Source organism: Globicephala melas, chromosome 11, assembly GCF_963455315.2.
Source record: "Globicephala melas chromosome 11, mGloMel1.2, whole genome shotgun sequence".
NCBI lineage: Eukaryota > Metazoa > Chordata > Mammalia > Artiodactyla > Delphinidae > Globicephala > Globicephala melas.
This window is the reverse complement of record NC_083324.2, coordinates 68,213,860-68,234,698: the sequence shown is the minus strand read 5'-3', so window position 1 is coordinate 68,234,698 and position 20,839 is coordinate 68,213,860. Positions and strand designations below refer to the sequence as shown.

General features: G+C 53.7%; 1 protein-coding gene across 4 annotated transcripts in view; it reads left to right on the top strand.

Moving 5' to 3' along the window:
* The window catches only part of KIF6 (kinesin family member 6), a 389,797-nt gene extending 376,274 nt beyond the window's left edge, over nt 1–13,523 (top strand). For 3 of the 4 annotated variants that reach the window (XM_060307976.1, XM_060307978.1, XM_060307979.1), the window contains 2 exons: nt 5,090–5,179; nt 6,796–8,727. In XM_060307976.1, the coding sequence (XP_060163959.1) occupies nt 5,090–5,179; nt 6,796–7,528 (823 nt within the window). In that variant the 3' untranslated portion in view covers nt 7,529–8,727. Of the gene's footprint in view, nt 1–5,089; nt 5,180–6,795; nt 8,728–12,243 lie in introns of those variants that run through there. The other variant, XM_060307977.1, reaches the window with a different exon arrangement.
* The last annotated feature ends 7,316 nt before the right edge of the window (nt 13,524–20,839 follow it).

The following is a 20,839-nucleotide window of genomic DNA, read 5'->3' as shown; positions in this document are numbered from 1 at the left end:
AACCACTGCGCCACCAGGGAAGCCCTCCCCCACTTTCTTGCTCTACCTAACCCTTCCCACCCTACATTCTTTCTCCCCCTTTTCTCCTCCTCCTCCCGATGCTTCTCCCCCCTCCTCCCAGGCTCCCTCTAGGCCAAGGCCACTCTCTATTGTTTGTCCATTTGTCCATCCCTCTGCCAGCTTCTCTGAGAGAGTGTCCACCCTGGAATGGGTCTAAGAACTGGCCACTGGGAAGGCCTCCTAGGATCTCCTCGGGAAACACCGTTAGAATCCTCCCCCAGCATCTACCTTGTCTGAGAGGCAGGGCCTATCCTGGCCTGGCCTTCCAAGATATTCCTAAGGTATCCCAAGTTAAGGTGATCCCTGGATGTGCTTGCCAAAAGATCCTTAACCTTGACGTTCAGAACCTTGGATCTCAAAGGTGCCCATCAGCTCACCATGGGTTACCTGCAAGGAGTCCCCTCAGTTTAGACTTTCACAAAGGGTGCTCTTCTGGGTGCTGGCCCTCGGGCAAGCCAGCTCCCCCTTTGGGATCCCCTCGTCTCATCTGTAAGATGCGTCGAGGTCCCTCTGACACTATTCTTCCATGAGCAGGCGAGTGTCCCGGGGCCACTGCAGAGCTGCTGGGACAGGAGAGTGAGAGTCCAGCTGCCTGTCTCCCCTGAGCTCCAGAGATGCTGCTCCTGATGGGACCACTGCAGCCCGGGGGCTGGTCCTCTTGCTCCTTGGGTTCTGACAGAAACCTGATTTCATCCCTTCCCCAGGGATGCTCTGGGTCTGTGGGCTGATCACACTAAATTCACAACACTGTGATGGGCAACCATCATTAGGAGGCCTAATTACTATTAATATTACTTACTAATCCTTGTGAAGGAAGAGATGATTGATTCTGATGGCCGTTGTGCGCTCTCTCCGGAAGGAGTGTCAGCGTGAGAAGTGAATTCACCGTCAAAGGCTCGTGGGTCAGGAGAGAGGGCAAAAGTCATGGTATGACCCTGAGGGTTCAGAGGCCGAGCTATGGCACCCAGGGATGCTCCTGCGGCCTCGGGGCTGGAGGACCCCCAAGCCATCACACTGCGCCATCCTCCTGCGGGAGCTGCTCAAGGCAACGGGACGGGCAGCTGGGCCTCTGCAGAGGGTGCCGGATGCCCCCATCTGTCCTGTCACCTCCATCTCTGCCCTTTTCCACCCACTCCCAGCCCTCAACAGTTAGCACCTGTGAGCACTCCCTGGAATCTCAGAAAAGCCTCGGCCGGGAAACCATCAAGTTCATGAGCCATTTGTGTGCCAGTGGCTTGATCTTGCAAGACTTGCTGCAGCTTCCAAACTGACCGTGACCTGGTGTCATTGCAGCACCTGCGGGATGGAAAGCCCTTTCTCCTTCCCTAGTTGAGGCCTGCACCAGGAACCATTCGGAAGGAACCCTAGGAACTTGCCTCTGTTCTCCAAAGAAAGGCATGCAGAGCCTGCCACCTTGTGGCTGCCTCTGGTCCTACAGTGACCCTCAGCACAGATGCTCAGCTCACCCGAAGACTCAGTGCAGAGTCTCTGGGATACTGGGAAATAGACATCTGAGGGGAAAAAAAAAAAAAAAAACCCAGGCTCTGATTTCCTTTCCCGTTTGTAGGACCCACATTCCTGAGACGGTGGAGGCAGGCCCAGGGTAAGAGGCCCTGCCCTGGCTGAGACAGGAGAGGGCAGAAGACAGGAGCTGGAGAGGAAGCAGTGCTCACGGCTGGTTATTGGGCCTGTGGAGAGCCTGGGGCTGCTGACGCGTGCTGAGCAAAGCCAGAGCACCTGTCTCTAACCCTGCCTGCCAGTCACCCCCAGAGTCCCCACCTGTGAAATGAGGGTTCTTAGGTGACTTCGGAGGCCTCTTTCTGCTCCAATATTGTGTCTAGGCAGGACATTGCAAAGCAAGGGAGTGGATCCCTTCATGGCACTGACATCCCAGGATAGCTTGCCTCTCTACCTCCCAAGGGGTGCTGTTGGGCTCCACTGTTTCCCAACTGAGAATCCAAGGCAAGGAGCGCACATCAATTAAATGGGCAAAACTGCATCTGCATGAGCTGTTGGGTCTAACTCCTCACTCAGGGAGCACAGAGCCAGTCAGCCAGGGCCACCCAGGCTCAGTCCATGTGGCCAGGGATAAGCCATGTGTCTCCAGCATGTGTTTCCTCAGAATGCCAGAGCTGAGTCCGGTTAATAAAGCACAAGTTCTGAAGCCTCACAGAGCTGTGATTAGATCCAGATACTGCCACTTACGACTGGGCAACTTGTAGAATTTCTTTAACCTCTCTAAGCCTCAGCTTTCTCGTCCATATAACGGGGATGGTGAGGCTATTGAGAGGATTAAATAGCGTGATGTTTGCAGAGCACCCTCCCAGGACCTGGTGTGCAGAGAGTGTCTATAAATGACGGTTGTGATCATTGTTGTTTTTGTTCCACGACCACAGCTGGTACATGCAATGCTCTAGCAATGAAAATTAGTGTATAAACCATCTGTTATAGACTGAATGTGTCCCCAAAATTCATATGTTGAACTCTAATCCCCAATGTGAGGGTATTAAGAGAAGGGGCCTTTGGGACCTAATTTGGTCATGAGGGTGGGGCCCTCGAGAATGGAAATAGTGACCTTATAAAAAGAGGCCAGAGTCCTAGCTCACTCTACCATGTGAGAACACAGCAAGAAGTCGGCAGTCTGCAACCCAGAAGAAGGCTCTCACCAGAACACAACCACGCTGGCACCCTGATCTCAGACTTGCAGCCTCCAGAACTGTGAGAAATGAATTTCCATTGTTTATACGCCACTCAGCCTGCGGTATTTCGTTATAGCAGCCCAAAGAGACTGAGTCAGAAATTAGTACCAGAAGTGGGGTGTTACTATAACAGATACTTAAAAATGTAGAAGCAGTTTTGGAACCAGGTAATGGGTAGAGGCTGTCAGAGTTTTGAAGCACGTGCTAGAAGTTGCTGAGGTTGTCACGAATGGACTTTTAAAGGCAGTTCTGGTGAGGGCTCAGAAAGGAAAGAGGAGAGCTGTAGAGAAAGCTGCTATCTTCTTAGAGAATACGGAAATAATCACGTAGAGAATGTTGGTAGAAATATGGATGGTAAAGGCCATTCTGGTGAGGTCTCAGACAGAAGTGAGGAACATGTTATTGGACAGTGAAGAAAAGGTGATCTTGTTATAAAGTGGCAAAGAACTTGGCTGAATTGTGTTCATGTTCTAGTGTTTTGTGGAAAGAAGAACTTGCAAGTGATAAAATTGGACATTTAGCTGAGGAGATTTCTAAGCAAAGTGCTGAGGGAGAGGCTTGGCTCCTCCTGATTGCTTACAGCAAAATACAAGAAGAGAGGAAAGATTTGAAGGTGGAATTATTAAGCAAAAAGGAACTAGAACTTAAAGATTTGGGAAACTCTCAGCCTATCCGTACAGCAAAAAATGAGAAAACATCTTCAGAAGAGAACGCTAGGAGATTAGTGTGGGTGTGAACCCCAGACTTCATCAGCCTCCCCAGCAGAAAAACTGCCAGACTGAACTGAAGCAGAAGGAGATGGGAGGAAGAAAGGAAGGCTGGTGGACTTCTCGGACCTCACGGGACAGGACCATAGAACTATTCTGTTGTGAATGGGCACTATCCTTCAAGACAAGGGAAGAATTTCCCCAAAGGCAATTCAGAGATCATCACAGCTGCCTCCTCCATTTCAAAAAGGGAGATGATAGCCTTGCTTTCAACAATCCAGACAGCCTCTGCCCAAGGCTGTGGGGGTGGGGCCGATCAGGAGAACTGTGAGGGCACGACCCCTGCCCAGCAGAGCTCAGCAGCAACTCCACCCATGGGTCCAGAAGACAGGACCCTCACCCCAGTGGGTCCGGAGGGTAGAGTGTCAAGCCAAAGATTTGTTCTCAAGCCCTAGGATCTCACAAAGTTTGCATTGCTAAGTTTTGGACCTGCTTGGGACCTGTCACTCCCTCCTTCTTTCCTGTTTCTCCCTTTTGGAATGGAAATGTCTATCCTATGCTTGTCCCATCATTGCATTTTGGAAGCACATAACTTGTGTGGTTTTACAGGTCCACAGCTGGCAAGGCATTTTTGCCTTAGGATGAAGCATACCTTGAGTGTCACCCATATCTAATTTAGATGATATTTCAATGGATGAGATTTTGGACTTTAGAGTTGATGCTGGCATAAGTCAGGGGCTGGTGGAATGGAATGAATGTATTTTACATGAGAAGGACTTGAATGGGGGGAGGGGCAGGGGCAGAATGTTATAAACTGAATGTGTCCTCCAAAAATTCATATGTTGAAGTCTAACCTCCAAAGTGATAGTCTTTGGAGGTGGGCATTTAGGTCATGAGGGTGGGGCCCTCGTGAATGGGATTAGTGCCCTGATGAGAAGAGGCCAGAGACTTAGCTCACTCTCTTTCTACCATGTGAGAACACAACGAGAAGTCGGCAGTCTTGACCATGCTGACACCCTGATCTCAGACTTGCAGCCTCCAGAGAGAAATAAATTCATGTTGTTTAAGCCATCCAGTCTGTGGTGTTCTGGTATAACTGACTAATCATCATCCACAACAGAGGATTCTTGGCTTCTGCCATAGTCTGCTTGGGCTGCCGTAGCAGAATGCCATAGACTAAGCAGCTTAAACAACAGGGACTTATTTATTTCTCACAATTCTGGAGGCTGGGAAGTCCCAGATCAAAGTCCACAGGATCCACTTCTGGTAAGAACCCTCTCCCTGGTTTGCAGATGACGCCTCCTCCCTGTGCCCTCACCTGGTAGAGAGACGGCTCTGATCTCTCCTCCTCTTCTTATAAGGGCATCGATCCTATAATGGGGGCTCCACCCTCATGACCTCATCCAAACTAATTACCTTCCCTCCAATTACCTTCCCTCCAGATACCTTCCCTCCAGATACCATTACCACCTCCAGATACCATCACACTGGGGATTCGATTTCAATGTATGAATTTTGGGTAGACAAACTTTCAGTCCATACAGCTCCTAGATATAAACTCTAAATTTCTCTTCTGTAAACCTCCTCCCATACCTTTTTCTTTTGTCGATTTATCTCTTGCAGTGACGTATATGCCAGGAAAATCCTGCCCTCGCCTGGCTCCCTCCTGCACAGCCAGGAGCAGAGCAGCCCCAGCAGCCCCCTGGAGGACAGGTCTGTGGTCTTCCCACTCTGACACCTGTGACAGCCACTGCTGTGGGTGCAGCAGGCTGAAATCGCCAATCTGCTTCCCTCACAACCCAAGGAGCCCCTTGTGCAGTGGCTTCACAGACAGAGCCCAGGGCAGGCCTCCGCCGTGGTACCCCAGGAATTCCCTGGGATCTCTCACAGATGCCAACTCCCAGAGCCAAGGAATTTTCCCCAGGGTCGCTGGGGCCCCATGCAGGCAGAGTGGCTTCATGTATCCTTGTAAATGACGTACCTGGGGCCATTCAAGGAACAGAAGCCAGCCCAGGGGCAGTTCCACGTGGCCCACCAGCCCTGTGCAGAGTCCCCAGGCAGGGAAGGGCATGGAGTTGAGAAGCCTGGCCTCAGGCCTGTGAGCCATTCACTCCAGGATGAATAAAGCCGGCGAGGCCCCTCCCCAGCACGTGTCTCCACGCCCTCTGACTAGAATACCTGCACGCCCTTCTTCCCGTGGCAGGCAGGCCGTCCAAGGGTGAACTCCACCCACCGTCCCTCCCAACCCTGGACAGAGCACACAGCTCCAGAGCTGTCCCAGTCTCCCTGCCGCAACTCTGCTTTAGCACTTCTCACTGACTTGCAGCTGGAACGGCAAAAATTACATGTGATAACGAGCAACCCTTTGCTCTGTATAATCCTCGCTGCCTTCTAAGAGAGTGGATACTGTCACCTGCTGTGTGGAGTGACAGGTGTGAGGATGGACGCTTGGCAGAGCCGGGAGGGTACCTTGCTTTGAATTTTCTCAAGGGGAATTTTATGTATAGGAGGTGGATGGAAAAGGAGGAGGGAGAAGGTGACATGCATCCCTCCCTTTTTAAGGGGATTTCACTTCTTACAAATCTCATTGGCCAGAACCCGGTCACCTGACCACACATAGCTGCAAAGAAGGCTGGGAAATGCCGTTTTTTAATGCGGCAACTTGCTGGGCTAAATATTATGGTTCTGTTTTTAAGGAGAGAAGGGAGAAGACTTATCTCTGTCTCAGGAGCAACTAGCTAAGCCATGGTAGGGGATGGGGATGCAGTGGGGACACATCCTAAAGGATACGACATCTAAGTTGGGTGCTAAAGGAATCTGGCCCCAGGTAGAATGGGCTTGGTTTGGGTAAGTTAGGGGCAGGGTGGGGGGAGGGTGTGGGTGCAGGGAGAGGAAGGTGGGGTGAGGGGGATGGAGAAGATGCCGAGAGAAAGTCTGTGCTGCTGTGTAAGGCTCTGAGGGGAGAGCAGCCCAGGAAGAGGAGACAGCGAGGCAAAGGGCCTGAGGCCAGAAGGAACGTAGTGTAACAGAGTAGCAGGGTGGCCGGAGCACAGTGAATGGGCCCACATCACACAGAGACGGAGTTTGAATTTCATTCCAAGAGTGATGAGAAGCCACTAAGGGTTTGAGCCAAAGGGCTGGGGGACACGTGCCTCGTCTGGGTGCAGAAGGATTGCTGTGGGGGCTGCAGAGAAGGAGGGGGGCGAGGAGGCAGGAGCCCGCAGCCCCTGGGTGAGATCCAGTCAGTGAACGTGGGAAAGCACTATGGAAAGGTGAGCTCTGGGGCCAAACATAAGGCGTGGTAAAGTGTGACCTGTGCTTGTCCCCAGGATCCCGGAGAGGCCAGTGTCTTCGGTCCCGCTCACGGGGGACAGCCAGACAGACTCCGACATCCTGGCGTTCGTCAAGGCCAGACAGAGCATCCTGCAGAGGACAGGTCAGTGCACCTTCCCTGGCAGCTCCTCCAGGGCCATGGTCAAGGGGCGGCGAGGGGGGGAGGCTAGAGCCGAGGAAGCTGGAAGCTTCCCGAATGTTCCTAAAGCCTCGGGCCTGGCCTTGCAGTCACTTCACGTGTGCCTGCCTCGGCCTCCCCCTGGAGAAAGCCCCAGAAGGCAGCACTGGACACACCGAGACAGGCCAAGGGGGTGGCTGGCCCAGGTGCCCCGGCCCTGCTCGGCAAAGCTGCTCTCCCTCCTCCAGATCTTCAGCGTCTCTTGTTGCCTGTCCCCAGAGCCCACTCCCCTCTGCACAGCCCTCTCCAAACAGGAAGGGCTGAGTGATGGTTTGGTAACTTGTTTAACCCCTGGCTCCAAATTTCACTCTCCTTTTGGAGCGTGGTCCTTGCCAGCGAGCTGGAGATGTAAACACCACTTAAAAGCTCAGGCCTGCGGACATGGCAACAGTTACAGAAGAAACATGTGGTGTGTCAGAAACAGGATGAGAAAGAGAAGACCCTTCCTGGCCTCCATCACTGACCCCTCCCCTTCGCCTTGGCACCGGCCCAGCCACCGTGGACAGGCCCTCTCTTCTCCTTCCTTCTCCCTGGAGACCCACAGGGACTAGGCTCCATCCGGGGCCCCGACCCCAGCCCCGCTTTTAGTCTTAGCCTCATCCCAGCACTGTAATCCAAAGGCTACCCGTCAGGCTTGGCATTGCTTTCACACGGCAGCAAGGTACCCTGATGGGTGAAACGGCCGACCTGGATCCTATGATGTCCGACTCCTGCCCCGAGAGGCCTACACGCAGCTTCACCGCCAGCTCCCTGCAGTTTAGATAGTAGGAGGTTTGCACGTGGACAGAGCACCGCCAGGAAAGGGTGGCCTTTGTCATATCGTCCTCACCCTCGCTGGGATGCCGGCCCGCTGACTGTTCTTTCTTCTTCACCACTAGCACCAGCAGCATCAGCGCCATTGTCAGGTCTTTTCTGAGACCTGGGACCCGCCATCTCTGCCACCAACCTGCCGTGACGCCCTGACCACATAACTTGCCTTCTCTCATCCTCAGGTTCCTTGTCTAAAAAAGAAAAACAATTGAATTCAGGTTCAGTGCTCTCCAAGGCCCCATCTCTCCCCCAAATACTCTAATGATATGTATCAGACACAGAACAATACTGAACAGCCAATCAGTGAATGAACACTGCATTTATTAGGCACCATCTGTATGTCAGGCCCTGTACCAGTGCTGGGGCCATATCAGTGAACAGGACAGACTCAAGCCCTTTACATTCTGGAAGGAAGAAGACAGACAATGACCACATCGACAAAGACATAAGGTCATCCGAGGTGCCAACGAGTGCTTTAAGTAGCTGCAGTATGTAATGTGTAGAGATCCCCAGGGACACGGCGGTGGGGGGAGAGCTTGAAACTGATGGCTGAAGAGTGAGGATGGCGTAGCCATGCGGTTCTGGGAGGGAACCTTCCACTCAGTCTGGGAAGAGCAGAACGTGACCAGCCCTGGAGGGGAAGGAGCTTGGCTTGGTTACAGGCGGGGGGAGCCGAGCCAGGGAGCAGGGCCAGATCACATGGACCTTGCAGGTGAGGGTAAGGGCCTTGGCTTCCATTCCAGGAGTGGTGGGAGCTCTGTGAAGAATTTGAACCATAGCGTGATGTGATCTGATCAGTGCTTTCGAAAGCTCGCTCTGGCTGCTGTATGTAGTGTAGGCTGTGGAGGGCCGGAAGTGGCTCACTTCTCAGGGAAGCACCTTCCCAGGAAGGTCCAGGGGGAGGGTGGCCGGGACTTACCTGCCGCCTGAATGGGACACGTGAGGGTCATGAAGACTCGCTTATATACTGAAAGGGAAGGCCCAGTGCTGGGTGTGGGGGGGGGGGGGGGGAGGGAATTTATGATTTGGGAAAGAGGACCAAAACTGCAGGAGAAAGTTCTTTGAGGAATTGGAGGGGATGATGTCCAGGACATAAGTGGAGGGAGTGTTGGCTTTTGGGGCTGGGAGACACACCCCTCAGTGAACAAATTCATAAAAACCAACCGTTATTTGTCCTGTCAAGAAGTCTACAAATAAGCAATACTTTAACGTTATGTTTACTTAGCTTTTGTACACATAATAGAGATGAGATCATCCAACCTTCTCAGAAGAGAAGAGGCAGACACCCAAGGTCTATGTCAGGATGGCGTCTTCCTGCTGACACCAGGCCCAGCTGGTGCAGAAAGCTGGGCCGAAGACTGGGGCGCTTCTACCACAATGCATATGGCAGGTTACCAGTTATACGTTTCTTCCGCATATATCATTCCCTCAACACTCCTGTAAATTACCCAGAGCCAAGAGTGCGATCCCCCTTTTGACAGGAGAGGGAACTGCTCACAAACGGCAGAGCCAGGAGGACCCTGGCCTCCCGTGCTCGCTCCACCGGGGCCGTGCTGTCTGGAAAGCCACCCTGCTGGCGGGTGTTTTCTCTTGGCCTCCACCCTCCCTGCAGCTGGAGAGCTTTGTTCTCCAAACAAACAGCAGCCTGGAAGTAATTCATCAAAACAAACAGAAGTTCGAGGGTTCCATTTTTATTCTCAAGGGAAAGAAAATAATTCCAGGTTCTTAGTGACCATGGGGCCACAAGGAAGCTGAAAACAGGGTGACAAAGGGTCCCTCTCCGGCCAGGTCGGGGCTGAGAGGCAGCAGGTGCAGCCTCTCCCGATGCACAGATGGCCCAGGTCCCACCGCGCAGCGCTTTCTACGCAGCCCACTTATCAGGCCTCCCTGGCAGGCAAACACACAGGCCGGGGCCCAGGCACTTCCCCAGCCAAAGCAAACACTCCCTCTCCCCTGGCCTGGGCCCCTCTGCTCTTAATTTAGCGGCGCTGTCTGCCTGGGCTCCTTCAGAAGTGCTCATTACAGGGAATTTGTGACCGTCAGCCTGGGAGCAGCAGCCCAGAAAGAGTGATTTAACACAAGCCTTGCCCGACTTGTCCAGCTCTTAGACTTCACCAAGGGCCGGCATGAATCTACTTGACTTAGGATGCGTGGAAAAGCTGTGGAGCGTTTAAATCCCTGCCAGGGGCGCACGTGGACAGGTGTATCTCCCCCCGTAAGGGGCGTTAGTCATCCATGGTTTCAAATCTGTTTCTAACTGCCAAGGATGGCTTTAAGAGATTAACCCCTTTCTAGAGTGCCTTCTGTTTTGTTTTGTTTTTAATCTTCCTTAATCCCTGAGTTTGGAAGTATTTCTGTCTGGACGGGAACCTTGGTGTGACCCCCGTGACCACGACGCCCTCTTCTCCAGCTGGTGCCAGGAGGAGGCTCCAAAGCCCCCTGAGCTCCCAACCCCACCACCTGTGTTCTGAAAAAAACCCGGCTCTCTCCTTCAGTCAGGAGCCCTCCCAGCGAAGCGGAAAGAACACAGATCCGAGAGGGAAGAGACCCAAACACAAGGGCTGTCTCCGCCATGGGAGACCGTGGGCAGGTCACCTCCTCCAGCCTCCCTGTCACATCTGTCGAGTTCAGATTCCACCTTTGCCTGGGTGGTCAGCCTCTCCTGAGGTAACGTCCATAAAAGTCCCCTGTAAACTGCTGAGCGCCAGGGAACCATCATCGGGGAAGCTGGCCTCTGTGCTGAGGACTGGTCCAACACAGACCAGCGATTGTTTTGTAAAGGGTGCAGCAGTACCCTCCATTCTGGGAATCTACAGTCACAAAATCTCAATATAGACTGAGAGCTCCAGCAATTAAATAAGGTTCATAAAGTAGAGAGTGCACTGGAAATGGCACATCTGTCGTGGGCTGAGGTCCGTCTGTGTGAGGAGCTGTGTCCTGGTGACGTGCGCACTCTGAGCCCAGCCCTGCGCCCCAGCCCTGCCCCCAGTCATCACCGCGGGCAACTGTCTGCGGGGAAGGTGACAGCCCGGGGGTGGGGGCTGGCTCAGACTCCTTCCCACTCCTTCCCACTCATCCTGGCCCTGGGTGCTCGTCCGTGGGGCAGAGGAAGCATCAGACCCGTGACTTACTCAGCAGCCACATGCCTGCTGGTCCCCGGTACCTGCCCTCGCCAGTCCTTGGAATAGAGAGATGCAAGCAACGGGTTTCGGCCTGGCTGTTCCTCAGAATCGCCCGGACCCACCCCAGAGATTCTGATTTAACCCATCCTGGGAGTGGCCTGGGTAGGAGGATTCCAAAGGGCTCCCCGGGGGGTTCCAGTCTGTAGCAGAGCTGGGAACCATGGGTCCAGGGTGACTAGAGCACATTACCTTCCCACGGTCTGGTGTGTCTGACATTCTCCCTTCCTGTCCTGGGATTCAATCAGGACAGCTAAGAACGTCTTAAAACTAAGGACCATCTCCATTTAATTAACCAGTGAGGCCTGCCTGGGGTCTTGCACACAGAACTAGGTCTGAAGGACCAACGGCTCACAGCCTTGAATTGTTTTCACTCTCTTCCTCCCCATTATCTCCCACATTCGATGTGTCGCAGAGAATTACCAATTCTCCCCCAGCAACAGCAAGCGGACCACGCCCACACTCTCCCACTGCCGGGTCCCCACAGCCACACCCAGCTGCCCGTGCTGCCTCACCCCTCAGCCTCTCTGCCTGCTGCAATTTTTTTTTAACACTGTGTTCTTTACCTGAGAATCTTCAGAAATTCCCTTTTGCTCTTATTAGGACAGCCAAACTTTAAGCAAATTAACTGCACGTCACTCACACTAGTTCTCACACTTTTCTGGTCCGGTGAGTCTGGGTGGGCCCAAGATTCTGCATTTCTTAACAAGCTCCTGGAGATGCCAAGGCTGCCGGTCCGTGGACCACTCTTTGTGAAGCAAGGAGCTATGCTAGCTACGTTGCTCTTTCCAGGTACCTTGTCTGCTCCAGCGATTTGGAAATGAGGAAGTGAGGCCCAGAGAACAAACATGTTTTGCCCAAAGTCACACCACAGGTTGGGGACCATCCTGGCTAGAACTCAGGGGTCCTGCTTCTTAGTCCAGAGAACCCTTCTCCATATCCAGCTATGGGAGGCTACAGGATGGAGCCACGTGGTCAGGAGGGGCCATCATGCAATACAATGAACATCTGGGGCAAAAAGCAAGGAGAGAATCTCTGCGAGAATTAAGTCGGAGGGTCAGTGAAAATCGTGGGATAGGAGAAGGAGGGTGGATCCTGACTCAGAGAGATGAAACCTTTGCAAAGGGGAGTAAATGCAGCCCTGAGAGGTTAGGCCCTGAGAGGTGCCTTGCCCGACACCCAGAGTGGTGACCTGCAGCCTCCTCCCCTTGCCTTTCCATCCAGGAGGGGTCCGTGCTCCACGCACAGCCTAACCAAGAACACTCGTCTCCTTTCAGGTTTCCAATAAGCGTCCACCATGCATTGCGGCAGCAAGAACGGAGTACAGATGAAGGCCCCGTCTTCAGCAGCGATCTGTGGGCTGCTGGAGCAACCGGTGACTTTGATTCTGGTGGAGGGGCTACTTCTTTAAGGATGATATCTTGGAGGCTGCCAGTGAGGCTGGGGCCAGGCTTACGGTGCCATCCTTGCTGTGGGTGCTGGAGCTGCTGGCAGTCAGGCAATGCCAGGGTGCTGGGGCGGGATGAGGGCTTTAGCTCACTCTTGTGGTGGTGTTTCACGCAGACGATCAGAAACTTTGAGATTATGAAATAGTACCATCCTAGTGTAGTGGCAGGGGAAGCTCACACTGGTAGAATGAGGGGGAAACAATAATGGGTTATTTTTAGTTACTTACCCACCCGCTCCCCTGCCCCAGCCCCTGGTTGAGAAGCCCAGGAATGGCTGGGGCAGGCTACACAGCAGGTCAGAGCCAAAGACAAGGCAGTGGAATCCAGGGCATCTGGACAGCCAGTCCTGACCTCCCAGGCCGGACCCTCCGCCACGGCCTGGATGACCCGTAGGCAGTGCCGAAATCAGCTGTATCTCCAGGGAGCCACCCCCGCTGCCCCACTGCAAGGTCTAAGGACATGGCAGCACCCATCCGGGAGCTCTGCAGAGAGCTGAGAGGGGCAGTGTGGGTGCCCTGGGCCTCGCCTTCACCCCGCCTCTTAGGGCTCTGCAGGATTTGGGCCGATTCTCCCCGCTCCCACGGGGGGAGCGTCAGGGGGGGGTCTCGTCTCAGGAGCCCTCTCAGCATTCCAGACACAGAGCCAGCGGCCCGGTGGGTGGGCCGCCCCATGCCCACCCGGAGCCCCTAGGGGAACTGCCGCCTACCTCAGGGTCCTGGCAGCAGGGGTCCAAGCCAGCTGCAGTGGGGGAGGGGAGTGGAGGAGGGAGAGGGATGGCACCTGGAGATGAAGCCAACTGAATAAAAGTTCTTGTCCACTGCTCCCCTTATCTCTGTCCCCTAAGTGCAGGCCCTCGCCACCCCAGAGAGAGAGCAGAGAGAGGACACGGCATAATCGGCTTCCCCCACCCCTTTTCAGGTCTGGGTAAAAGGATCATACAGGAGAAGCTAGATCATGACATTTCATGTCATGAAATATCATTAGAAAACTCATTTATATCATTAGATATATTTATATCATTAGAAAACTAATGCGAATGGGAGGACCTGGTTGTTGATATATAGCCAGTTAGTGGCAAATGTCCTCTCCTCGGGGGGCTTTCCCTGATCACCCCAACTAGAGTGACCCCCTGGTCCTCACTCTGTTATATTTTCATCATTACTACCTGACATCTTTCTTTATTTGCTTTTTTTTTTTTTTTCCTCTTGTGGCTTGTGGGATCTTAGTTCCCCAACCAGGGATTGAACCTGGGTCCATGGCAGCAAAAATGAGGAGTCCTAACCACTGGACCGCCAGGGAATTCCCTATTTGCTTATTTTTTAATGGTCCGCAAACCCCACCACCACCGCCAAGACTAAAAGCTCCATGACAACAGGGACCTGTCTGTCCTGCTCATCACTGTGTCCCCTGCACGAGCTGGTACTCAATTCATGAGTATCAGAGTCAGAACCAGCTCTCCTGCTTCTCAGGCCCCCACGACCTCCCTCGGGCTCTGTGACTGAGGCCCACTGGGCATTGTGGCCCTCACAGTTCTCTGGCACGTGATAAGTCCTCAGGAAAGTCCATAGAACCGGGGGAGGCCAAACAGCCCTTACAGCCTGATTCGAAAAACCTCCCCAGAAGTCCACAGGGCACACACATAAATACACGCACACTCTTTCTCTCTCAAGAGCCCTGAGGATGGTGTGGAGTGGGCCAGAGTCCGTCAGAAACAGCCTCAGTGTACCTGGCACACCTTAGTGCCCCGGCCCTCTGGAACTGCTTACAGTGTGTGGACTGTAGCTCCCCCGCCAAGAAGTTATCTCCTGGATCCAAAGGCCTTATTGACAGGGACATGTGGTGTGGCCCCATGCAGGGTGCAGATCCACCTCCTAGAACAATCACTAAGGCAGGAGAGGAAATGAAGAAGAGAGGAACACAGCTCCCAAAGTCCCTCCCAAGGGAAGCTGGCCTCTGACGTGGACACCTGCTCCACCACGGTGCATCTGCCCCAAAGCTCTTTGGCCCCTGCAAACGGGAGAAATGGATGAAATGTTCTGAATAGACTCTCCAGCAATGCACCCAGGCTCAGTGGAGCCATGAAGAGGTCCAGAGTATCTGAGTTCACTCCAGGCCGAAATGTGGAGCTTTCCAAAATGTCTTCCAGAAAGCGGCCTGGCCAGTGACCCAGCCCAGTTCCTACTAGAACGGAACTGGCTCTGCCATTCCCTTGGCAGGAAGTGTTAGGAAGAGGGAGGTGTGGAATGTGACTTTCTCGGACCTTGAAAAGAGGGAGTTTCAGAAAGCAGATAGAGAAATTGTGGTAGATTGAATACCTAGCCTTAATTCTTCACCCCCTGTAATAATAATGATATACATCCAAAGCTTTGCCATGGCCTCATGGGAGCAAAGTACACTTCCCTACCCCTTAAATTTGGGCTTGGCCCTGTGACTTGCTTTGGTTAGTGGGATATTGGCAGATATGATACAAGCAGAGGCGTGAAATGTGCTTGCATGTTTGGGCCTGCCTCTTGCACGCCAGTGATCTGCTTGGGAAGATCATGGTCTGGGCAGGTGCCGCCCCCTGAGCCTACATCCCAGAACATGCAGTGAGCAGACCTGAGCCCAGCCTGCGGCGCTGGAGCCTGGAGCAGAGTTTCCCCATCAAGCCCAGTCCAGGTCAGCTGCGCCCTGGCTGACCCAAAGACCCATTCTCCTGAAAGTAAATGGCTGGTTGTCATTAGCCACTGAGACTTGGGGTGGTTAGTTATGAAGCATTAATTGTAAGAACAGCTACAGAAATTGAAACCCAGAGACAGTCCCTGACTAGACCCGGAATTTCTCAGAGTTCATTCCGTCCCTCCGTGCTGCCTATCGAAAGGCACTTGAGAGCACGCTGTACATGAAAAAGTGGGACTGCCACTTATGGCCATGATAGAGCAACAGGGACCTGAGTTAGCCTCCTTCTTTAAGCAATTGAAGACCAGACAAAACTGTAAAACAATGGTTTTCAGACATGGGAGCAAAGGCAGTACAGGACATTGATCCCCAAGAGAAGAGAAACAGGTGAGGTGAGCCTTCCCATCACCTGTGTGCAGGGCAAGCCTGCAGTGCAGGAGGTAACCTGCCCTGGAGCAATCCTCAACTGACGGGGACAGGAGCTGGCGGATAAACACCCCAGCCTCCTTCCGCCCTGGGGGACAACTCTGAAGTGAGCCCTACACGGTGTCCCCGAGAGCCCAGCAAGGTGGAGCCCCCCGATGCCCACAGGGGTCACCTGCTCCGTCACACACACTGCGTTGGCCGCCTTCCTCCCCGTCTCTCTTGCCCTCTTTCTTGGGATCATTCCCTGGGATCACTTCCCACACGAACTACTCACACCCACATTCGGCCTCAGAGTCTGCTCCGAGGACAGTCCAGCTCAGGCAAGGACATCTATTTCAGAATCATGGGGTGGGGAGGGGGCTCTTGCATCCAGCTCTCCGGGCTGGTGAAAATGAGAGCCGCCTCCAACTTCAGCCAGAGCCCCGCTCTCCACTGCGCTACACCCCGGGGCTCAGGGAAAGACTTCTCGTGAGAAAGGGATCCTGCTGCTCCAATCAACACTGGAAATTTCTGAACAAGGTCAATAACCAGTATGTTTGTTTGATTGTGTGTTGGTCTTGAGCCTTTCCCTCGAACCTCCCCTCCGCTTTCCCCTCCCTCTGTTGGTCACCCCGTCGGGCTGGACCTCCCCTGACGTCTTACTCTCTGGCCAGGAGGGCGACAAAGCCCCACACACACCTGCGCCCCCTGCCTCCACACAGGAGGCTCTCCCACACCCTTCACTGCGGGGACACCGCCAGGAGCCCAGACAACCACACACAGAGCTTGTTACTCTGGCCCCGTGTGCCACCAGCAGGGTCTGAAACCAGAGCTCCTTCTCTCCACCTGCCCTTTCCCCTGCAGGGGACGTCCCTGGGCCAGGGGGGGCCTTAGCCCCTCCCCTTACTTCCGGTCCAGAACGTGCCTTTTTCACTTGTGCGGATACGTGCCTATTAAGTGGCTCCTCGAGAGAATACCGATGTTGGACGGCGTGTGGGCGGGCTGGCCTTCCCCTCATCTCCAGGCTCATTCAGACGGAAAGAGGCCCATGTCCAGCTGCTCTGTTTGCTCTGCATCCTCTGCCCACTGTACGTGAAATTGATCTTGGGGGGGGGCGGTGTTTTTCTTCTTTTTCCTCCAATCTCCCTTATCACTGCCGGATGTCAGGCCGCACTCTGCCATCAGGCCTGGCCATGTTCGACTCTCCATTAATTGATTTTGCCCTCCCCGCTTGGGAAGCGCAAATTGGCTCAGCCCATTAGCAGCAGTCATTCCCTGAAAGGGATTATAAATCATGCCCTACGGCCGCCCGCTGCTCACGGCGGAGTGGTGCCCACGTGGGGAGGTGTCGGGCGCGGAGGTGCAACGTCTGATGAGCAGCAGAGATCCCTGCAGGCCTGCGGGTTCCCTCCTAAACCCACCCAAGCCAGGCCACAGCCAGGCAGGGGAGTAGCCAAAGCAGGTGGCAGCACACAGAGGGCAGCGACTAGCGTGTACTGAACGAGTGAAGGGAGGGAGGGGCGGGGGCTCGCTCTGGGGCGCGGAGGGCTCTGAGGACCTCTCGAGCTGACCTCCCATCAAGTCCACCACTATGCCTCCGTTCTTTAGCTCTGTGGCCCCCTTAAGCCAGAAGAGCTCCTGGGAAAGACTGTCTTAAACTCCAGTCAGGTAATGCCCTGCCGGAAGGGAAGCAGCAGCGGCAGGGGACAGGTGGGAGGAGGCCCTCGACAGGGGGTCCATAAAGGAGTGGAGGGCTTGGCCCACAGTCACCCTGGCACCCCTTCCTGCCCAGGCCCTCAGGGAGGGAGGGCTCCACGCCGGCTGTGCCAGCCCCCCTCCCCTACCTGTCACAGACAGCCCTCCCCCGCTGCACTCGCCCCTCTCTCCCTTCCTTTCCTTCCACCTGACAACAGCCACCACCTACCTGTGGACCATGTCCAGACCCAGCGAGGATACTAGGGCTAAAGAGGTTGCTAAGACGTAGAGAATGGACGTGAGGACACGGGGAGGGGGAAGGGTAAGCTGGGACGAATTGAGAGAGTGGCATGGACATATATACACTACCAAACGTAAAATAGATAGCTAGTGGGAAGCAGCCGCATAGCACAGGGAGATCAGCTCAGTGCTTTGTGACCACCTAGAGGCGTGGGATAGGGAGGGTGGGAGGGAGACGCAAGAGGGAGGGGACATGGGGATATATGTATATGTATATGTATAGCTGATTCACTTTGTTATACAGCAGAAACTAACACAACATTGTAAAGCAATTATACTCCAATAAAGATGTTTAAAAATAAATAAATAAAGAGGTTATTAAGACCTGCCCAAGTCCTCCAGACAGCAGCTGATAGCTTTCCATACAGTAAAGAGAGAACTCTTCACATATGGAACTTCTCCAGGGCAATAAAATGGGACCTGATTGTCACACGGCCTGGCAGGTATAAGTACAACCCTAGCTTAGAGCCAGGACGTAGCGAGTTTGCAGTGACGAGATGACGGCCAGCTCTCTCTCCCAGTCTCTCCAAAACACGAGGAGGAAACAGTCAAGGGGGAGATTTGTGACTCCAGACGCTTCCTTCTGCCCCAAGACATGCCCGCTTCCCAGTGTGGTGCTGTCTGGGAAAGCTCTGGGTTCAACGAAGGCCTTCCGGAAGATGGTTCTAGACCCCCCGGCGGCCTCAGGGACCCAGAACCAGCAGGACTACAGAGAAGGCGCCCGCAACCCCCAGACAGGGCCCCACCTAAACCGCAGGAGGATGAGGTGCTGCAGGGACACCTGGGCCTGCCTTCCACACACTTACAGCTTCGGGATGTTCCTATAACATGCAGCCTCCACGTCGCCGCTTGCACCTCCACCCACCGTGTGTGTGTTGTGTTTTGGCCTTAGAGCAGATGAGGACCCCCGTGTCCTCACTACCACTCCCTTGATCATTCATACACTTGAAAATAGTAACATTCTCCCCCTTGCTTTCGTTTCCTATGAGACTTCTCTCCCTCCCCGCCCGCCCCCCATCTCTCATTATACAAACCATGGTTGCTTGCCCTGGACATAACGCCCGTGGTGTCTGCCTCTGCACCGTCCCTTCCAAGTGACACCTGTACGTGTGACGCCGCCACCCCTGGCTGGGGCCCATCAGCTGAGGGTCGTGCATGACCCAAGGACGGCCAGACACCTGTGAAGTGGCGCACATGCAAAGGTGCTCTTGGACCCCCAGCCTTTGAGAGGATTTGAACCAAGCAATACCAAAAGAGAGAAGCATGGGGCAACGGGAGCTGGTGCCGACCGGATGCCGGGGTCAGCCTGGAGCGGAACTCAGCAGAGGGAGGGAATCACTGCTGGGACAGGATGAGGGGAGGGGGCACCCCGAGGGGGTGGGCAGGGCACGTTAATGGGGGAGAGTTCAGAGTGAGGTCATGGCCCAGTTCTTCCAGAACCCTGGCTGCTCCCGGCTTCCTACCACGAATTATTTCAATTACTTGAGATAACCAGATTGTGTTCCTATTCCTTCCAACTCAAATAAGCCTTGAACAATTAAAAGAAAAGAAAACTTATGTAACCATTGGGAAGTAACACTGGCTTAAACAAATAGGACTTATGTGTCAAACTTTCTTAAATCTCAAGGGACTTCCCTGGTGGTGCAGTGGTTAAGACTCTGCACTCCCAATGCAGGGGGCCTGGGTTTGATCCCTGGGCAGGACACTAGAACCCCACACACTGCAACTAAGAGTTTGCATGCCGCAACTAAGGAGCCCGCCTGCCACAACTAAGATCCAGCACAAATAAGTAAATAAAATATTCTTTTAAAAAAAGACTTTTTTAAATCTTGAGGTAGGCGAGGAAACCAGCGGAGCGTCTTTGCGACGCTCTTGACCTTCCCTCAAGGACACGAGGTGGCTGAACAGGTGCCGTCATCTGTGCACTCAGGGCAGATGGGCGGAAGGTGGGGCCGGCTGCAGCCAAACCCTTGGTCTGGATGGAACACCTTTGCCCCGCACCTCCGCAGCTGCCTCTGCCCACATCTAATTGGCCAGAACTGGCTCACAGGTGGCCCCAGCTGCAAGGGAGCTTGGAAAGTGGCTGCAAGGGGCGGTCCATCCCCTGGCCCCCTCCCCATTTCTGGGCTCCTCTCCTCTGCTTTAGCGTGAGTTTGCTTCCAATGGCCTGGCCGCACCTGGGGCTCCTCAGTAGACTATCCACCGGCTCCTGGAGCTGTTTTGCCTGTAGGTGCAGAGCCAGGGACGCCTGGATGACTGCCTGGGCCGGGAAGATGAAAGCGCAGCCTCCCTGCCTGCAGGGAACCAACGGGGTGTGCTTCACCGGCCAGGGCTCCCCGGGAACCAGGAGGAGGCCAGGACTACGGTGACTTGTTTGGCTTCATTTGCCCCACACCCCTATGCACCTTCACTGACTCCACTGCCCGTACAGAAAGCCCCCTCTCAGGGCTGTTCCTGAGACAGCGAGGAGCGGGACTGTCATGATGGGTGAGACCGTCATGCTCCACTGCCTGGGGCTGACATGTACAAACGTGGGATTCTGTTAGCCGGGAAGGAGGGAAAGGCTATCAGGCTGGCAACTCACGGTGTCTGCCGGCGCAGCGCATTACAGGAAACACCAGAAAACACAAGCGGAGAACTGGCAACCCTCACACGCTGCTGGTGGAGATATAAAATGGTATAGCCACTTCGGAAAACAGTCTGGTGGTTCCTCAAAAAGTTAAACGTAGAGTGGCCATGTCACCCAGCAATTCCACTCCTAAGTACATACAGGGGAGAAATGAAAACATACAGCCCCGCAAAAAAAAAAAAAAAAAACTTGTACACGAACATTCATAGCAGTATTATTCATAGGAGCCAAATATCTATCAACTGATAAACGGATATGTGAAATGTTGGTACATCTGTGCAATGAACTATTATTCAGCCATAAAGAATGAAGTACTGATGCTTGCTACACTATGCATGAACTTTAAAAACATTATGCTAATTGAAGAAGCCAGACTCCAAAGGTCACGTATTATATGATTGAATCTATATGAAATGTCCAGACTAGGGAAATCCAGAGACAGCAAGTTAAAGGTTGCCAGAGGTCAAGGGGGCAGGATGGGCAAATAGAGGTGACAGGTAAAGGGTACAAGGTTTCTCTCTGAGGTGATAAAAATGTTCCAACATTGATTGTGGAGATGGTTGCAGGACTCTGAATATACTTGAACTCCCAAGCTAACCTGCTAAAGGTTTCAAGCAAGGAAAATTTTCAGCAAAAGCTCTAAAGCAAGTGCAACCAATTGATTAGGAGCATCGACCCTCAGACTGTTCCTGATCCGTCACTTGTATGTTCGCTTTGCCCCAATTTGCTACCCAGTTC